This window comes from Myotis yumanensis, unplaced genomic scaffold (assembly GCF_028538775.1).
Source record: "Myotis yumanensis isolate MYYU_CA2020_CCGP unplaced genomic scaffold, mMyoYum1.0.hap1 SCAF_22, whole genome shotgun sequence".
In the NCBI taxonomy this organism is placed as follows: Eukaryota; Metazoa; Chordata; class Mammalia; order Chiroptera; family Vespertilionidae; genus Myotis; species Myotis yumanensis.
The window spans coordinates 2961581-2978989 of NW_027223773.1; the positions used below are offsets into that span (position 1 = coordinate 2961581).

A 17409-nucleotide genomic window follows, 5' to 3' on the forward strand; every position below is an offset into this window, starting at 1 on the left:
GACAGTGATCCGGTCCCTCCGCTATAAAATAAAGCAGATGATAATACCTACGCCCTAGAACAGTGGTTCTCAACCTTGGCTGCACATTAGAATCACCTGGGATGAGGCCCAGAAATCAGGATTTTAAAAAGATTCCCAGGTGATTCTAATGTGCACCCAAGGTTGAGAACCACTGCCCTAGAACACTGATAATTATGTTTATACACGAAAGGAACCTGACGGATTTCGAGCACCGATCGTATTAACTGTTACCGCTCACACGAATCTATTGAAGCCATCGGTAATAATGCAGGAAGTTTAATATACTTAATATTAAATGTTAGTCATTCTCTATGTGTATGCCTGCTATGTGTACGTAGTATAATTCATACACACTCTATAACTATATAATGCTTTCTATATGTAATATTCACATGCCATCCTGGGGTGTCCATGTTAAAGAATCCCATGCAGTTCACTGAGTGGTCACATACACGGAGAGGGAATGACTACATGTAAACATGATGGTGATGACGATGACAAGGGTGAAGGTGTAAAAGGAGAAAAAGTCGTCTCTATAGAGGGGTATTGCTGACCCTTGAGGGATCAATGACAATATAACCATTGAGCGTGTCTCAATGGTTGAGCATCTACCTATGAACCAGGAGGTCACGGTTCGAATCCGGTCAGGGCACAGGCCCGGGTCCTGGGCTGGATCCCCAGTGTGGGGCGTGCAGGAGGCAGCTGATCCATGATTCCCTCTCATCATTGATGTCTCTCTCTCTCTCTCTCTCTCTCTCTCGCTCGCTCGTTCTCTGATGCTTCTCTCGCTGCAGGGATGTTCTGGAAGCTTTGGCTCTCCTTGATCCTGGCGGCCGCGCTGGCGAGGGCGGCCGATGGCAGGAAGAACCGGCCGGCGGGCGCCATCCCCTCGCCCTACAAGGACGGCGGTGGCGGCGGCGGCGGCGGCGGCGGCAGCGGCAGCAGCAACAACCACTCGGAGCGCTGGCAGCACCAGGTCAAGGAGGTGCTGGCGTCCAGCCAGGAGGCGCTGGTGGTCACCGAGCGCAAGTACCTGAAGAGCGACTGGTGCAAGACGCAGCCGCTGCGGCAGACGGTGGGCGAGGAGGGCTGCCGCAGCCGCACGGTCCTCAACCGCTTCTGCTACGGCCAGTGCAACTCCTTCTACATCCCGCGCCACGTGCGCAAGGAGGAGGCGTCCTTCCAGTCGTGCGCCTTCTGCAAGCCGCAGCGCGTCGCCTCGGTCCTCGTCGAGCTCGACTGCCCCGGCCTGGACCCGCCCTTCCGACTCAAAAAGATCCAGAAGGTCAAGCAGTGCCGGTGCATGTCCGTGAACCTGAGCGACTCGGACAAGCAGTGAGCGCGCGCCCTGGGCGCACGCCGCCCCGCCCCGCTCGGCGCGCACCGGTCCCCGGTCCCCGGTCCCCGTCCCCGTCCTCGAACCCGCTCACGCAGCAAGCACGTGCCCTGGGGGCGGATCGTGGCCACGCGGGGAGCTTGGCTGGCGGGTGGGTGGCCCGCCCTGGGCCTCCCGAACCCGGAGGAAGATGCCGGACCCGCACCCAGCGGTGGGAGAGGCGTGGCTGTTTCCACCGTGTGGAAAGGGGAGCGTTTCCCTGGCCTCGCCTGCGCTCCAGCTCGCCCTCTGCCTCCCGAAGTGAAGGATGCGCCCCTCTCCAGAGCAGCCCCTCAGCCCCCTGCTGCTGGACCCCGTCCCCCTGGTGTCCTGGTGCGCCGGGCCCCCCGGGCCCCATGGCTGGGGCTGCCCTCTCGCTGCTGGGCTGCGGATTTGGAGCAGCTGCCTGTGGGCGGGGAGTTCCTCGTCCCCTGATGCCAAGAAGCCGACCTGGGTGACCACGTGGGCCTCCCTGGGAACCTTGCTCACAGCAGGCCACGCTCTCCCCACGCCCCCCAGCCGCCACCACCATCCTCACTCCCCCACCCCCAACAACGGACTCAAGATGAACTCTGGAGCGCATGCTGTTCTCGCTGCCATTCGCCTATTCTCACCCGCACAGCCTGCAAAGCGGCGCCCGGCATGGCGGCCTCCCTGGCCTGGATTGTAAAGAGCTGTTCACGCGTATTCCAGACCCCGCCTGGTACTGTCTCACGGGTTTTGACTCCGGCTTTGCAGCAGGTTCTGAGTCGGGACCAGAGCAGGAGGGTGACCCAGAAACAACGCCTGGCAGCCGGTCCCTGTTCTAGATTGGGCAGGGGGGTGAGGGAGGAGTGGTGGTTTCCCCTTGAATGGAAGGCAGTCATTGCACCCCAATGTAGGCACCAGGTTGGGGTGGCGGGGGGTGGGGAGGCGGGTACATTGGGAAATTGTTCATCGGAGACCCAGAAGCCCTGAGAATATGTACCATGTGTAGGTGGGGTGAGAAGGTACCTTATTCACTGCCAGGCACTAAGCAACACTATATGAAAAGAGAGAAATAGTGAAGAAGAGAAGGAGTCGGGTCCCGTTGTGGTCTAGGAGGAAGTCAAGGCTACAACATGTCAAATGGAAATCCATAAACTCTCTCCTGGCAGAAAGCCACCAGCTTCCTTTTTCAAAGAACGGACTCGCCAATAAAAGATGGGCAGCCTTAGGCCAGCTTGCATTTTTCTAATGAATTCTTGAGGTTCTCATGTTGTGGTCTCTTGATGTAAGGAAGTGGACATAATTTAATTTCCTGAAAAAAAAAAATTATTTTTCCTTTGCTCAACTGCCCCACCGAAAGTTCCCCTGTGAGTGACGTCTATAGAATCTGATAAATGTGAATGAGATGCCAATCTGATTGGAGGGAGTGAGCATGCGCAGAAAGGTTCTCCCTGGCAATGCCCAAGCACGGGGTCCTATGTGCTCTGCCGGGGAACTCAGGAAGGTCTGTTAGTTACCTGGATACTGAGAAAGGGAAACTGAGGCTTCCTGACATCAGAAGGTGATGGAGGGTCTCTAGACACATCCCCCTGGAGAGCAAGGGTTCGGTGGGCGTGACATGTCCTGGAATCCATTTCCACCCCCATGCCCGGTCAGTTTCATTTCCGTTACTTCTGAAACGCCCTGGGACCTGAGCAGAATGTGCAGTTTGTAAAGAAGCCCTTGGGTTCAGAAATAGGCCCGAAGTCAGGGCATTTGCATGTAGTGGGGAACCTCAAGTCAGACTCAGGCAGAACACGCAACAGAAACGCTGTGAGGGAAGGCGGTCCATGTGATTGGAACGGAGGCCGATGGAGAGGAGGAGGAGGGGAGGGGAGGGGAGGGGAGGGGAGGGGAGGGCAGGGCAGCCTCCGGCCACACCTGCAAAGCCAACCCCTGTCATTGTATGAGCACAGAACCGGGCCGATAGGGGAAGGATGAAGCCATGAGCTCGCAGAGTGCAAACACTAGCTCACTCGTCAAGCCCGATTGTGGGTAGAGCAACGGAAGCAATATGATATGCTGCAAAGGGGGGTCTAGTATGTACAAAGTTTACCTTCTAATGGCTCAAATCGTATTTAATTGTGTGTGTTTTTGTTTATAAATGAAGAAAAGCTATAAGTATAATGTAATTATTTTATAGGTGTACTATTAAATTATAGAACAAATAAAGAGACTCTAGGATTCTATGGGCTCTCGGTGTGCCGTGCCATGAAAGAGAAATTCTGAGCTGGGCTCCGTGGGCAGCCTAGGAGCGCTGAGCGTTAGGAGGGCTTCTGTCCAGCCATGGTGAGTCGAACCCCTAGCCCACATCACATGATCGCCCGCCTTTGGGGCCCGGCATCTTCAAAGAGAATCAGAACCAGGCATCCAAGAGCAGAAGTGCTGGGGGTGGCTCTCAACCTGGTCTTGGGGAGTTTCCAAGACACGGACAGATCCCAGCAGCTGGAGAGAGAACTCTTTCTTTTCTTTTCTTTTCTTCTTTTCTTTTCTTTTCTTTTCTTTTCTTTTCTTTTCTTTTCTTTTCTTTCTCTCTCTCTCTCTCTCTCTCTCTCTCTCTTTCTTTCTTTTCCTTCCTTCCTTCCTTCCTTCCTCCCTCCCTCCCTCCCTCCCTTCCTTCCTTTTTCTTTCTCCCTTCCTCCCTCCCTCCCTCCCTCCCTCCCTCCCTCCCTCCCTCCCTCCCTCCCTCCCTTCCTTCCTTCCTCCCTTCCTTCCTTTCCTTTCTTTTCTTCCTTACTTTTAAATATATTTTTATTGATTTCAGAGAGGAAGGGAGAGAGAGAGAGAGAAACATCAATGATGAGAGAGAATCATGGATCGGCTGCCTCCTGCATGCTGCCTACAGGGGAATGGAGCCCACAACCCTGGCATGTGCCCTTGACAGGAATCAAACCTGGTTCCCTTCAGTCCGCAGGCCAATGCTCTATCCACTGAGCCAAACCGGGTATGAAGAGAGAATTCTTAAAGCTGTTCTCACTGTGTTCCCTGAATAAGAAAGACTGAACCAGGAAGCCTGGAGAAGCTGCTGCAAATAGAAGTCTGCTGTCAACCCCGCCTTCCCTTTAGCAGCCCGGGTACACACTGTGTCTTTCCCGAGCCAGAACTTGTCCTGAGTTTTGTATATTTTCACATTCACTTGTCACGCGTCTCGGCCTTTAATTTAAATCCTTTCGTTTCACAGCATCTCACTTTCTCTCTGAATTGACTTATCGGCCACTCAAGAGACTTAACTACCAATAAAAAAAAAATGAAAACTTGAATGAAACTGCATACAGTTGGTTTACTGTTGGACTTACAAGGGATTTCATTTAACTTCATAATACATAATTCAATTTAGTTCATTAAATAGGACCCAATACTCCACTTAAAGGAGACTAAGGCATTCCAATTCACTTGTTTCTGAAGTTGGATGATTGATTTAAAAAAATATTTTTTTACTGATTTTAGAGAGGAAGGGAGAGGGAGAGAGATAAAAACATCAATGATGAGAGAGAAGCATGGATCAGCTGCCTCCTGCATGCCCCACACTGGGGATCAAGTCTGCAACCCGGGCATGTGCCCTGACGGGGAATCGAACCGTGACCTCTCGGTTCATAGGTCGACTCTCAACCAATGAGCCACGCCGGCCGGGCCTCACCCTTGTTTTATTGGTAGATGCCTTCCTGACAATCTGATTTTTGCCTGTCTGATTTACCACTCAGGCCTCCTCCGTTTTTGTGTGTGTGTGTGTGTGTGTTTTTTAAATAAACCACATTCAGGGAAGCTTCTAATAGCAATTGGTGTATCCAGGCCCATTATTGCAAACACAGGATTTTATGACAGGACCTAAGGGTGAGACCTCACCTCGAAAAAGCAGACCCCGCTGGTTTTCTCTGAGGCCTGTCACCATGAGCAGCCTCTCTCTGCCTCCTCCTCCCAGACCCACACACGGAGAGGACCTCTCATACTCTGTGGCTGGAGCAGTGGGCACCACTCATTTTAATCAGCGCTGGAGTTTGCGTTTCGATTCTCCGTGGCTTTGGGATGATTTCAGAGAGGAGACGGGCTACGTGCTCCTTTTATCACACCATTTTAGAACACGAAACCTCTTCCTCTTGCTTCTGATGATATAATTGGAGATGTATTCCATGGGAAACAAAACCCCAAAGTACAGCCTTCGAAAGCCCGAGCTCACCAATTGGCTGGGAAGTGGAAATGTTAATGACAAGCTGGTGTCACACAAAGAATGGTCCCACCGGCCTCCCAGAGCTCGTTAGCAACAACTCCTTCTCCTCCTTAGGTCCTCCTACCTCCCGGCCACAGTCACTTCATTTTTTTTTCTTACTTTTTTTAAAAAATATATTTTATTGATTTTTTACAGAGAAGAAGGGAGAGGGATAGAGAGTTAGAAACATTGATGAGAGAGAAACATCGATCAGCTGCCTCCTGCACACCTCCCACTGGGGATGTGCCCGCAACCAAGGTACCTGCCCTTGACCGGAATCGAACCTGGAACCCTTCAGTCCTCAGGCCGACGCTCCACCCACTGAGCCAAACCAGCTAGGGCTATTTTTATGAGACTTCGTTTTGTTTTGTTTTTCCTGACTTGTCTGGCCTTTAGTTGAATTGATGTTTTTCTTTTAAATTCCCTCTTTGCTGCCCTGGCTGGTTTGGCTCAGTGGATAGAGTGTCGGCCTGGAGACTGAAGGGTCCCAGGTTTGATTCTGGTCAAGTGCACAGGTAGGGTCCCTCGGCCTGGATGGCGATCAGGTCCGATGGGGGCCTTCCGGCTGCCGGCCGGGGCCTTCCTTCATTTCACGCCGCCCCCTGGTGGTCAGCACATGTCATAGCGAGTGATTGAACTCCAGGTCTCCCAGTCGAACTCCCAAGGGGACACTTTGCATATTAGCCTTTTATATATATAGACAGCCCCTCACCACTTATTCTGGACCAAATAAATTCCTGCATCTGATTCCTAAAAGATTTCTCAAACATTAATATGTTGTTGTTCACAAGTGGAAAATACTTTTTTCTTCCAATACATTAGGAAAACTTCAACCTTTTTCAAAATATGTTTTGATGTAGCACAACAATCATTTTATCTTGGAAAACAAGCATTCATCAAATGCTTAACTATTAACCATTGTGAATAAGAACGTTTAGGAATCTTCACACAGAGATAGCCTAACTTCTTTCCCTCCCAGTTTTAAATGCGAAGGCTTCATTTTTGCAATATCCTTGGGCAACATGCACGCAATGGACACCAAACCTTTGATTACTCATTTTATTTTCATATAAATTAACATCCTAAAAAATTGAAATAGAAACACTAAATACAGTATTGCACATAGCGATCTTTGTTAAATGCCCTATATTTTCATTGAAGAGTATTAATATACACATTGGAAGGAGGGAAGGAGACAGGAAGACTACAAAACTACAACCAAAAACCCCACTACGGTTTCTCTGCACCCAAATGACAAACTAAGGTAGGAGACCATACTTTACATAAATACATACTTAGTTGCGAGTCAGAACGCTCTCTTTTTAAGTTGCTTTCCACAATGGGTTTGCAATAGCCATAAATCCTCCTCTTTATCTACAACCATAACCCCCAACAAATGTCATTAAAATAATATTTTACAAGCCACACCTACTCATGTCAGACGAAACCATCACAACGCATCATACGCTGACTCGAAGTACTCTCAGAAGAGTCACAGATTTATTCTTTTCCCTCCAACATAAAATAAAATTCTTTCCTAGGCTCCTTCAAATGATGAATAATTGCATACTCATTTTACAGCTTTGAATCACCTGCCATAACATACAGAGATGGTCCCAGTGATGTTAAAATACTCCAACAGGTGTGTTTAATTAACAAGTTCTAGGCAGATGCCAATCCAACAATTAATCACGTCTGATAATTTTATGAGCATCACTTACTTAAGTTCCTCCAAAATATGGCGTCCTATTTTCTCTGAGAAAGGCCATGGCAAAGTGATAGAGACGCACACCTTTCGTTTTCTTTCTGCTATAGATTCGCTTTATGTAGGGTTTCCCAAGACGGTCTGATAAAAGCCCTCGATAAACAAAACACTGATTTCTGCCTAAATGAAATGATTTATAAGAAAGGGGTTTCCTTCTGCTCTATTTTTTTTTCATTTTCTTACCAGCAAAAATATGATCATCTTCTTTCACAAATATATATTTATGGAGAGCAGCTCAAAGAGTTGGGAAAGCCTTCATGATGATAGATCAACGGTACTTAACTCTTAGGATAGAAAATACAGACGTAGATGTGAAACTGATATAGCTCACTAGAAATGACATTTCAACCATACACCCGCACGCGTTCCTGTGGAGCACTGGTTGTCAGTAGAAAGGAGTCTTGCTGTAGAAGGAATATCCTCAGAAAAGTATATTTTAGGTTAATGTGTAGCATGTTCAGAATTAATGCAGATACTGCCTCCTCTAACATGCTGTCTTGGTCTATCCGTGTCATACCATAAGCTTTTACAAAAAGGGTGTCCTGTTCTCCACTGGTCTGCTTTTGCATGTTCATAAGAACGTACAGTGAAACTCAACCGTCAGTCAGCTGTCTAGAAAACACGGAGATGAGGCAAGGGGTCAAGAAGACAATGGTCGGAATGATGCCGTTCCCTTCCGGCCTTCGCGTCGGCGGAATGTTGTGTAATTGGCTAGTGGGTGACCATCCTGTTTTTCTTTGTTCAGGTTTTCATGCTGATCTTTGCTTTCTGAAAAGAAACGCACCAGGCAAGAGGGATCGTTAGAAACAAGAAGTTTACAAATGTATGGAGTTTAGAGGAGCCGAATCAAGACCTTTTCGTTTGGACCAAATTCCCTGGGAAAGGTTAAAGGTCAACCAGCCCATACAGGAAAAAAATATGTAACTAGAATACGTTTCCTCTTTTAGAATTTTCACCAAGACAGACCACTCAATAATTTTGAGTGGAAACCAAGATTTTAAAATTTAGTTTCTAATGGATGGGAAAGAGCGCCAACGCAACTTTCTCATTCCCGGTTTTATGTACACATACACTAATAGGAAAATTGAATTGGCTGTATCACAGCATGATTGGGGTTAACTACTAAATAATTATTCCTTCTCATCCAATGCACTTTAAATTTGGACTTTAATCAAAATGACAGAAAAGAAGGTAAACCATCATATACCACTTGTCATTAGTGAAGAATGATTCTGATACAGAGAAACTGAATGGGAAATAGCTTTTATTTTTCTAATTTTTTTTGCATTTGCTTATTTATTTATTTAGGTAGCTTGCTAATTAATGGTTGTGCTTAGCTAACAGTTCAAGACTCATTGTCTTGCTGTCCTGTCATTTTTACATTTTATTTTTCATTTATAGTTGACATTCAGTATTATTTTATATTAGTTGCAGGTGCACAGCATAGTGTTCAGACAATCATATAATTTACAAAGGGATACCCCTGAAATTTCGAGTACCATACTTACTTATTAAATATTATTGACTACATTCCCTATGCTGTACTTTACATCTTGGGACAATTTTGTATCTAACAATTTGTAATTCTTAATCCCTTCACCCTTTTCATCCTGCCCCCCCCCCAAACCTCCTCCCATCTGGCAGCCTTCAATTTGTTCTCTGTAACTATGAGTCTGTTCCTGTTTTGTTTATTCATTTATTTTGTTCTTTAGATTCTACATATAAGTGAAATCATATGGTATTTGTCTATCTCTGTCTGACTTATTTCACTTAGCACAACATCCTCTAGGCCAGCCGTGGGCAACCTACGGCCCGCGGGCCAGATCCGGCCCGTTTGAAATGAATAAAACTAAAAAAAAAAAAAAAAAAGACCGTACCCTTTTATGTAATGATGTTTACTTTGAATTTATATTAGTTCACACAAACACTCCATCCATGCTTTTGTTCCGGCCCTCCGGTCCAGTTTAAGAACCCATTGTGGCCCTCGAGTCAAAAAACTTGCCCACCCCTGCTCTAGGCCCATCCATGTTGTCACAAATAGTAAGATTTCATTCTTTTCTATGGTCAAGTAATATTCCATTGTATATGTGTACCACAGATTTTTTTTTTAATCCACTCATCTATTGATGTGAAATTGGGTTGTTTCTATATCTTGGCTACTGTAAGTAATGCTGTAATGAACCTAGGGGTGTATATATCTTTTAGTGTTTTGGATTTCGTTGGCTAGATACGCAGAACTGGAATTGCTGAGTCTTGAGGCAGTTCTATTTTTAATTTTTGAGGAATCTCCATACTGTTTTCCAAAGTGGCTGCACCAATTTGTAATCCCCGTCAACAATGCCAGAGGGTTGCCTTTTCTCTAATCCTTGTGTTTATTGATTTGTTGATGATAGCCATCCTGACAGGTGTAAGGTGGTATCTCATTGTGGTTTTAATTTGCATTTCTCTGATGATTCTTGATGTTGAGCATCTTTTCATATGTCTATTGGAATAATGTCTATTCAGGTCCTTTGCCCATTTTTAAAATTGGATTGTTTGTTTTGTTGGTGTTGAGTTGTATGAGTTCTTTATAAATTTAATATATTAACCCCTTGTCAGATGTATCAATGGCGAATATTCTCTTCCATTCACTAGGTTGCCTTTTCATTTTGTTGATGGTTTCTTTGCTGTGCAAAAACTTCATAGCTTGATGTAGTCCCATTTTTTTTTATTTTTTTCATTTGTTTCCCTTTCCCAAGGAGATATATCAAAAAAATATTGCTAAGGGAAACATCAGATATTTTATTGCCTATCTATTCTTTCTAGGGTTTTTAGGGTTTCAAGTCTTACATTTAAGTCTTTAATCCACTTTTAGTGTATTCTTGTATATGCTTCCATTTATTTGTATCTTCTTCAATTTCTTTCTTTGATGATTTATAATTTTCTGAGTATAGGTCTTTTGTCTCCTTGGTTAAATTTATTCCTAGGCATTTTTCTTTTTGATGCAATTGAAAATGGGACTGCTTTCTTAATTTCCCTTTCTGATCATTCATGATTGGTGTATAAAAATGCAACTGACTTATTAATATTATATCCTGCTACATTACTGAATTCATTTTTCATTCTAGTAAGTTTTTGGTGGAATCTTTAGGACTATTTATATGTAGTATCAGGTCATCTGCAAATAGTGACAATCTTACTTCTTTCCAAATTGGGTGCCTTTTATTTCTTTTTCTTCTCTGATTGCTGTGGCTAGGACTGCCAATACTATAGTGAATAAAAGCTGTGAAAGTGGGCAACCCTGTCTTGTTCTTGATCTTAAGAAAAATATCTTTAGCTTTTCCCCACTGAGTATGTTAACTGTGGTTTTGTCATATATGGCCTTTATTATGTTGAGGTACGTTCCCACTTTACAGAGAGCTTTTATCATAAATGAATGCTGGATTTTGTCAAATGCTTTTTCTGCATCTTTTGATATGATTTCCCCCCCTTCTTTTTGTTTATGTGGTATATCACATTAAGTGATTTGTACATATTTTACCAACCTTTCATCCCAGAGATAAATCCCACTCGACCATGGTGTATGAGCTTTTGAATGTATTTGCTAGTATTTTGTTGAAGATTTTTGCATCTATGTTCATCGGGGATATTGGCCTATAATTCTTTCATTGCAGTGTCTGTATCTGGTTTTGGAATTAGGATAATACTGGCCTTGTAAAATGAGCTTGGAAGCCGTTCCTTCTCTTGAATTTTTTGGAAGAGTTTGAGAAGGATAGGTGTTAATTCTCCTTTGAAAATTCACCTGTGAAGCCATCTGGTCCAGGACTTGTGCAGGGAAAACAGCCTGGCACTGAAGTCGCAACTCATAACTTTTTCTAAAGAGGGCCATTTAGTCATATAAAAACTTGGGTTGTTTTAATATCTTTTCCATTTAGACTACGTTAGACTAATCCAGTTGAACATTTTCCCATTTTAAAACCTAACCCAACTTTTCATCTAAAAGAGCATCATTTACTTAGTCTGTGGCACCAAGTGATAATCCCTCGCAACATTCGGCAAAACACTCACCGTGTCCACGAGGTCACGAGGGAAAACTCATCATTTGCACTAAGCCCTCCCCTCCCAGGGTGCAAAACTTGGCATTTTCTTTTGAAGGAAGAAGTGGGCAAGGAGGAAACTTAGAACAGCTTGTTCAACTCGGTTTCCTGACTGACAGCTGTGAAGCAGCCAACTGTGTAGAAACATTTCTGGGGACAAACCAGGTGCGAGCCCTCTGGTCTCAGCAAAGAACCACTCCGCAGTTGGCTTTTCCCGTTATGTTCCAGATCCCAGTGGCCCTAATGCAGTTCTAACAGCCACTCAGCCCTGGGCTGTGGTCATGTGTAATGAAGAGGGTGAAGGATCACCCCCCAATTCCCGCTGGTATCCCCATATCCACATAGAAGCACTCAGTAGATTTATCTTACTTCTTAAGCTTGGATGCTGAACACTGAGATGCTTCTTAACCTCTTGGGCCTAATTAAAGCCCTCGGGGGAAAAGGTCTTTAAGTTAGAAGCTCATTATCTATTCAAACTGAAGAGAAAAATCATTAAAATACTCCATGTTTGTATATAGTGTCAACACAGTGTTTAAAAGCCAAAGAAAAAAATCACAGGTTGAAGAACAGAAAAGTGAGGTACTTACAATCCCGGAGTCGTGTCTTGGCTTTATTTTATAAAGTGATTTCCCCTTTTTCTGCCTACACACCTCTTCAGCTTCTTTTACTCTGGGTGGGGAGAAGACACAGGAATTTGTGAATTGGAACAAAGACCTACACAGATCACAGCAATTCACCTTACAGTGAGCAAGCATCAACTCATTAAGGATTTGAATTATTGGGAAAAAAAATACACAGAAATGTCATCTGACATTTGATTTAAAAACGTAGAATGGCATGAACAGACAGTTGAACCTCAGAGGGAGGCAGGGCAGGGTGGGTGGGAAGAGATCAACCAATGAACTTGTCTGCACACACGCATAACTCATGAACACAGACAATAGGGTGGTGAGGGTCTGGGGGGTGGAGAGGATGGGAGCGGGCTGGAAGAGGTTTATAGGGGGTGGGGGAAGGGGAGGACCTATGAAATACTTTCAACAATAAAGATTTTAAAGTTAAAAAAAATAAAAACATGGACTGTCAGAGCTAGAGGCAAATTCACCCGGGGGTTCTTAACTTGGAATCAAAGGATGCAGAATGGAATCATATACAAAAAGATAAATATTTTTATGTACACATTTCATCCTCTATTAAAAAAGTCTTATACAAGAAAGTGTATAAAAATGATATATATACAAGACAGCAAAGAAAAAGTCCTCATTTTTCAGGTGAGCATACTCAGATTGGCTCTCTTCCATGAATAGGACAGTCCCTATAACATAAATCCAGAAGCACTAAAATAATTAAATTAACAGCATCACATAAAAACTCAAAAGCTTCCTTAAAGTGATTTCAGAGTCACTTTCCACATCACATTCAGACTCATGCATGAAAGTCCATGGCACTGAATACTTGGGTGGTTTTTAAAAAATGGAATTTCATCAGGCATGGGAACCAATCATTTAATTGAAAACAGAAAATGGAGAGTGAGCAATAATGACATTTTCATACCACGAGGATGTCTTTTTAAACACACACACACGCCAAGGAAAACAGGAACGCATTCGCCAGAGGTAGAGTTAAAAGAGGATGTTATTGGGAGATTAAGTTCTGGCTTTGCTAGGGACATGGGGCAACATCTTGACATTCTGATGCCATTGACCTTGTATTCCCTCAAACAGCAAAAGGGATCAATGACATATCACAGCATCACTATTACTACTACACAGAGCTGTTGCGAAGATTTTAAAAAAATTTATTTTAAATTTCTTTCTAAAAACTTAAAATACTGTAAACAGCTACGCAGGTTACTTCAAAGGCACCGTAGGACATCTACAAACTAGAATCCTATTCATATAAAGGGGTACCAGAGGAAGGACAATGACCTATCAGATTAATGGTATTTTGTTATTATGGTTTACTTTGGGAATGAAAAAATCGAAGTATTTCTGAAGAAAGTAAAAAGGCCACGACATTTTAATAAAAGACTCTGTGTGTACGTCTGGAAGGCTATTTTGTCAAAGAAACGAATTATAAATCTATTTCTCCAGTCCTGTGGCAGAAGACTAATGAGAGAATTCATTTCCAAGGGAGCTGGGTGAATCTCTGGTCTTACACAGCTGAATGGAACAAATCGTCCAATACAGGAGCCACAGGTTGATGCCAGACTTTACCTGAAGGTGTGACCAATGAAACTAACTCCTTCAGGACATAAAGTGCCTGTGGGGTTGATATTGTTAGCAATTCCAGAAAATGGTGACACCCCATTGTTAACACTTTTCGGACTTTCCACCCAGGCCATAAACCGCCTTTAATCCTTTCTCCAAACATTTGAAGACAAAAATATGTTCTTTAGAACAAACTGAGGATTGCAGAATCCCCATCCTCCGCTAAAGCCACGATCAGTAAATTCAAAATGAAGTATTTGGACAGGGAATTAAGGAAAACTTCTTTCGTAGCCAAAACCCAGTATATTCCCTCTTAAATTTGCTTGGAGCACTTTACAGCATTTGGGGACATTTCTAAAAATGGCCGCCACAAGCATTTAGATCACCAAAGCCTCTTCATGTTCTCTCTGTCTTATTTATCTTGTTCTCAAAACACATTTTTTGGAAGGATCACAGGAAGCCGCGTCTAATACGCACACATTTAATTTTACACAAAAACCAATCCGGCCATTCCTCACGGCAGAGATGATGAGAATGACAAAGAATGTGCGTCAACGAACCCTCCCAAGACCGTCGAGCTCATCCATTTATTTGACAATCATTTATGGAGGAGCAACTGCAGGTCAGGCACTGGGATGGGCTCAGTTTTATAAGGACAATTAAACTCAAGGTCTAACAGGAGAGAGACACATAAGCAAGGGGAGCGCATGGACCGGCCCCCTCCTGCACGCCCCCCACTGGGGATCGAGCCCGCAACCCGGGCATGTGCCCTGATGGGGAATCGAACCGTGACCTCCTGGTTCATAGGTCGATGCTCAACCACGGAGTCAGGCCGGTTGAGGTAACCAGTCTTTTCATTCTTTTCTCTTCAGAGAACTGAGTTTTCCAACTATCTTCCTGGAGATGCTTTCTTAATCTCTTTTCTTAATTATGAAACTTCCCCTCTAATGTTATTTTTCCTCCCAGGGCTCTAATCTGGACTCTGATCTTGACCGTGATTTCATTGGAAATCTCCACTTCACAATTCCAACTATCCTTTCTACACTGAAGACTTCAGACCCGCACCTCTAGCTCTGGCCTTCCCAGCCCCATGCTCCAAATCCTAGTGACAGTATTCTCCTCTCTCTCACCTGGGCCTTGGCTAAGCACATAACCAGTCACCCTCTGAGCAATTCCTCTCCCTCTTCACCACCCCCTCATGCATATGCAAATAGTCAACAAATTCTGCTATTCATTATTCTTTAATGATTTTTAAATCTGCCCCAATATTTCTAATTCTATTGATTTTTTTTTGTTTGTTTCTGTTAATCTTCACCCGCAGATATTTTTTTTCCATTGATTTTTAAAGAGAATGGAAAGGAAGGGGAGAGACACAGAGAGAGAACCATCGATGTGAGAGAGACACATGGATCGGCTGCCTCCTGCACGCCCCCTACAGGGGATCCAGCCTGCAACCCGGGCATGTGCCCTGACCAGGAATCGAACCGTGACCTCCTGGTTCCTAGGTTGACACTCAACTCCTGAGCCACTCTGGCTGGGCTAAGACTAAATCTTGTAAAACTCTGAACATGTAAATGATGGCAGTTTAAAGTAAGTTTTAAAAAGAAACTATTTAGAAAAACTGGCCACATGATTTATCAAATGCTGGGGAACAGTACTATAACCGGACACATTTTGAACTCTATTCAAGGAAAAGTAGTAATGGAAACACAACGGGCTTTAGAGTTCATCTTTGAAAAAGGAAAGCATGTAAGACTGTCCAGAGAAAACACAACTGCCACCACATTCTCTTGCTTCTAACTTCTAGGAGGAATTTTTTTTCAAAATAAGAAATGTGAACTACCGTAGTACAAATCTAACAATCCAGAAAACTGACACATTTCTCCAGTGGTCTCTTAGAAAAAAAAATCCTCCATATAACCTGAGATTAATTTTTAAACTTGAACTTAGTAAAGACATTTCTGAGGACATTTCTAAAAACTCTAGGACAGTCGGCATATTTCCTCGATGATCTCAAACTAGAGGACCGGTGCACAAAATTCGTGCAAGGAGCTTGGCCCTCGTAGCCCTGGCTTCATCTGGAAGGTCGTCCGGAAGGTCGTTTGGCTGTCCGGTCTAATTACCATATTATGCTTTAATTATTATAGATTGCAATGGTCTCAACTGAACAGCAGTGGGCAAGGGGCTCCTCTCGGACAAGTGCTGGGAATACCAACAACTCTGTGCTGGTGAAGGAAGGAAATCAATTCCCTTCTGGGATCAGATGAGTAAAGAGCAGAGTTCCCATCCCATTGTGTGAATAAGGGGCCTGAATTATACTCTGTCAAACCAGGAGTAGCCTTCGTCCATGATCTCCCACAGGAACTTAACATGGTATCCGAAAATGTGGACAAATCTAGAACGTTCCAGTTAGGACTTTTTAAAATGCTTAGAAAATTGGTTCTCAACCTTCCTGATGCCACGACCCTTTAATACAGTTCCTCACGTTGTGGTGACCCCCAACCATAAAATTATTTTCGTTGCTACTTCATAACTGTAATGTTGCTACTGTTATGAATTGTCATGTAAATATCTGATCTGCAGGATGTATTTTCATTGTTTGCGACCCACAGGTTGAGAACTGCTGGCTTAGATGATAATCATTTAATAGTCATTTGAATAGGATATGGATGTTCCTACATACATTAGAAATTTTAAGCTCCTGATGACATTTTTCTCGCTAATTTAAAATCTCTGATTTAGAAAAAAATAAAGGATTGTTTTTCTCCTGGATCACATCATAGGGACAATTTTTATTCTCTATTAGATGTGGATTTACATGGAATTCACAAAAGTAGGTCATCTGAATTGTCTTTTTTTTAAATTCCTGTAAGAATGACCATGTTCTTTCTGTATATACTGAGGGCTTTTAGGTTTCCTCAACAAAACAGTGAAATGACACTCCCCTGTCACAGAAAATGTCATACATGATGGCCAAAGCTATGACCAAATCCCATCTGACAGCAAACGTCGTCTTTTATTACGAGAAAATGGGGTTGGTTCCTACAATGGACATTTTTCATGCAAACATCCTTTCCTATTTACCTTTCCTAAGCTGTACCTTTATTCTGGCCCCCTGTGTTAAGGTATTTCCTGTGTCTCAGTGATGTTTAATTTGCAAATGGCTCAGAGAGTTTTTGATTAGACTCAGTGAGAGATCAAATTAAGTTTTCCTGGTTCTTACACGTGGTGGAGGCTTGGATACTTCTCCAGCCAGGACAATATGTACGAGTAGCTTAGATCCTGTTTTCATAAAAGACTTTTCTTTGGTGGGGAATTCTAGTTTAGCGAGAGTTTATCACATTTCCTCCTTGTAAGACTCATAAAAGAGTACAACACAGCTACTTGTATCATAACGGCGCAGAATTATGCAAGAGGAAGAACGGCTTAATTAAGGAGTGAGATGTGGGAGATACGAGGCAGAAATGGGATCAGGGAAACACAGGCATTAGGGAGGACAAGGGTCACCATGTTTCCTCTGCAGGATGAGGCCTCACTGGCCAAAGACATGCTGTTTATCCCACCATCAAAAAAATTCCGGAACCCACTTTCCCTGCGGCCAGAGCTTTTCTCTGTGACCCTGTCCTAAGTATGAACTCCTCAAAAAAAGTTGCCTATAACCCTGGCTGGTTTGGCTCAGTGGATAGAGCGTCGGCCTGCAGACGGAAGGGTCCCGGGTTCAATTCTGGTCAAGGGCACATGCCCGGGCTGCCAGC

At 43.9% G+C, this 17409-nt stretch overlaps 2 protein-coding genes across 2 annotated transcripts in view; one reads left to right on the plus strand and one right to left on the minus strand.

Moving 5' to 3' along the window:
- The window catches only part of GREM2 (gremlin 2, DAN family BMP antagonist), a 48927-nt gene extending 44232 nt beyond the window's left edge, over positions 1-4695 (plus strand). Inside the window, exon 2 of the mRNA XM_070401260.1 lies at positions 816-4695. Coding sequence (XP_070257361.1) covers positions 818-1360 — 543 coding nt within the window. The 5' untranslated portion in view covers positions 816-817 and the 3' untranslated portion in view covers positions 1361-4695. The remainder of the gene's footprint in view (positions 1-815) is intronic.
- Positions 4696-6122: 1427 nt separating this feature from the next.
- Positions 6123-17409, minus strand: part of FMN2 (formin 2) — a 127193-nt gene continuing 115906 nt past the window's right edge. Inside the window, 2 exon segments of the mRNA XM_070401278.1 lie at positions 6123-8139; positions 12035-12116. Of these exon segments, the coding sequence (XP_070257379.1) occupies positions 8113-8139; positions 12035-12116 (109 nt within the window). The 3' untranslated portion in view covers positions 6123-8112.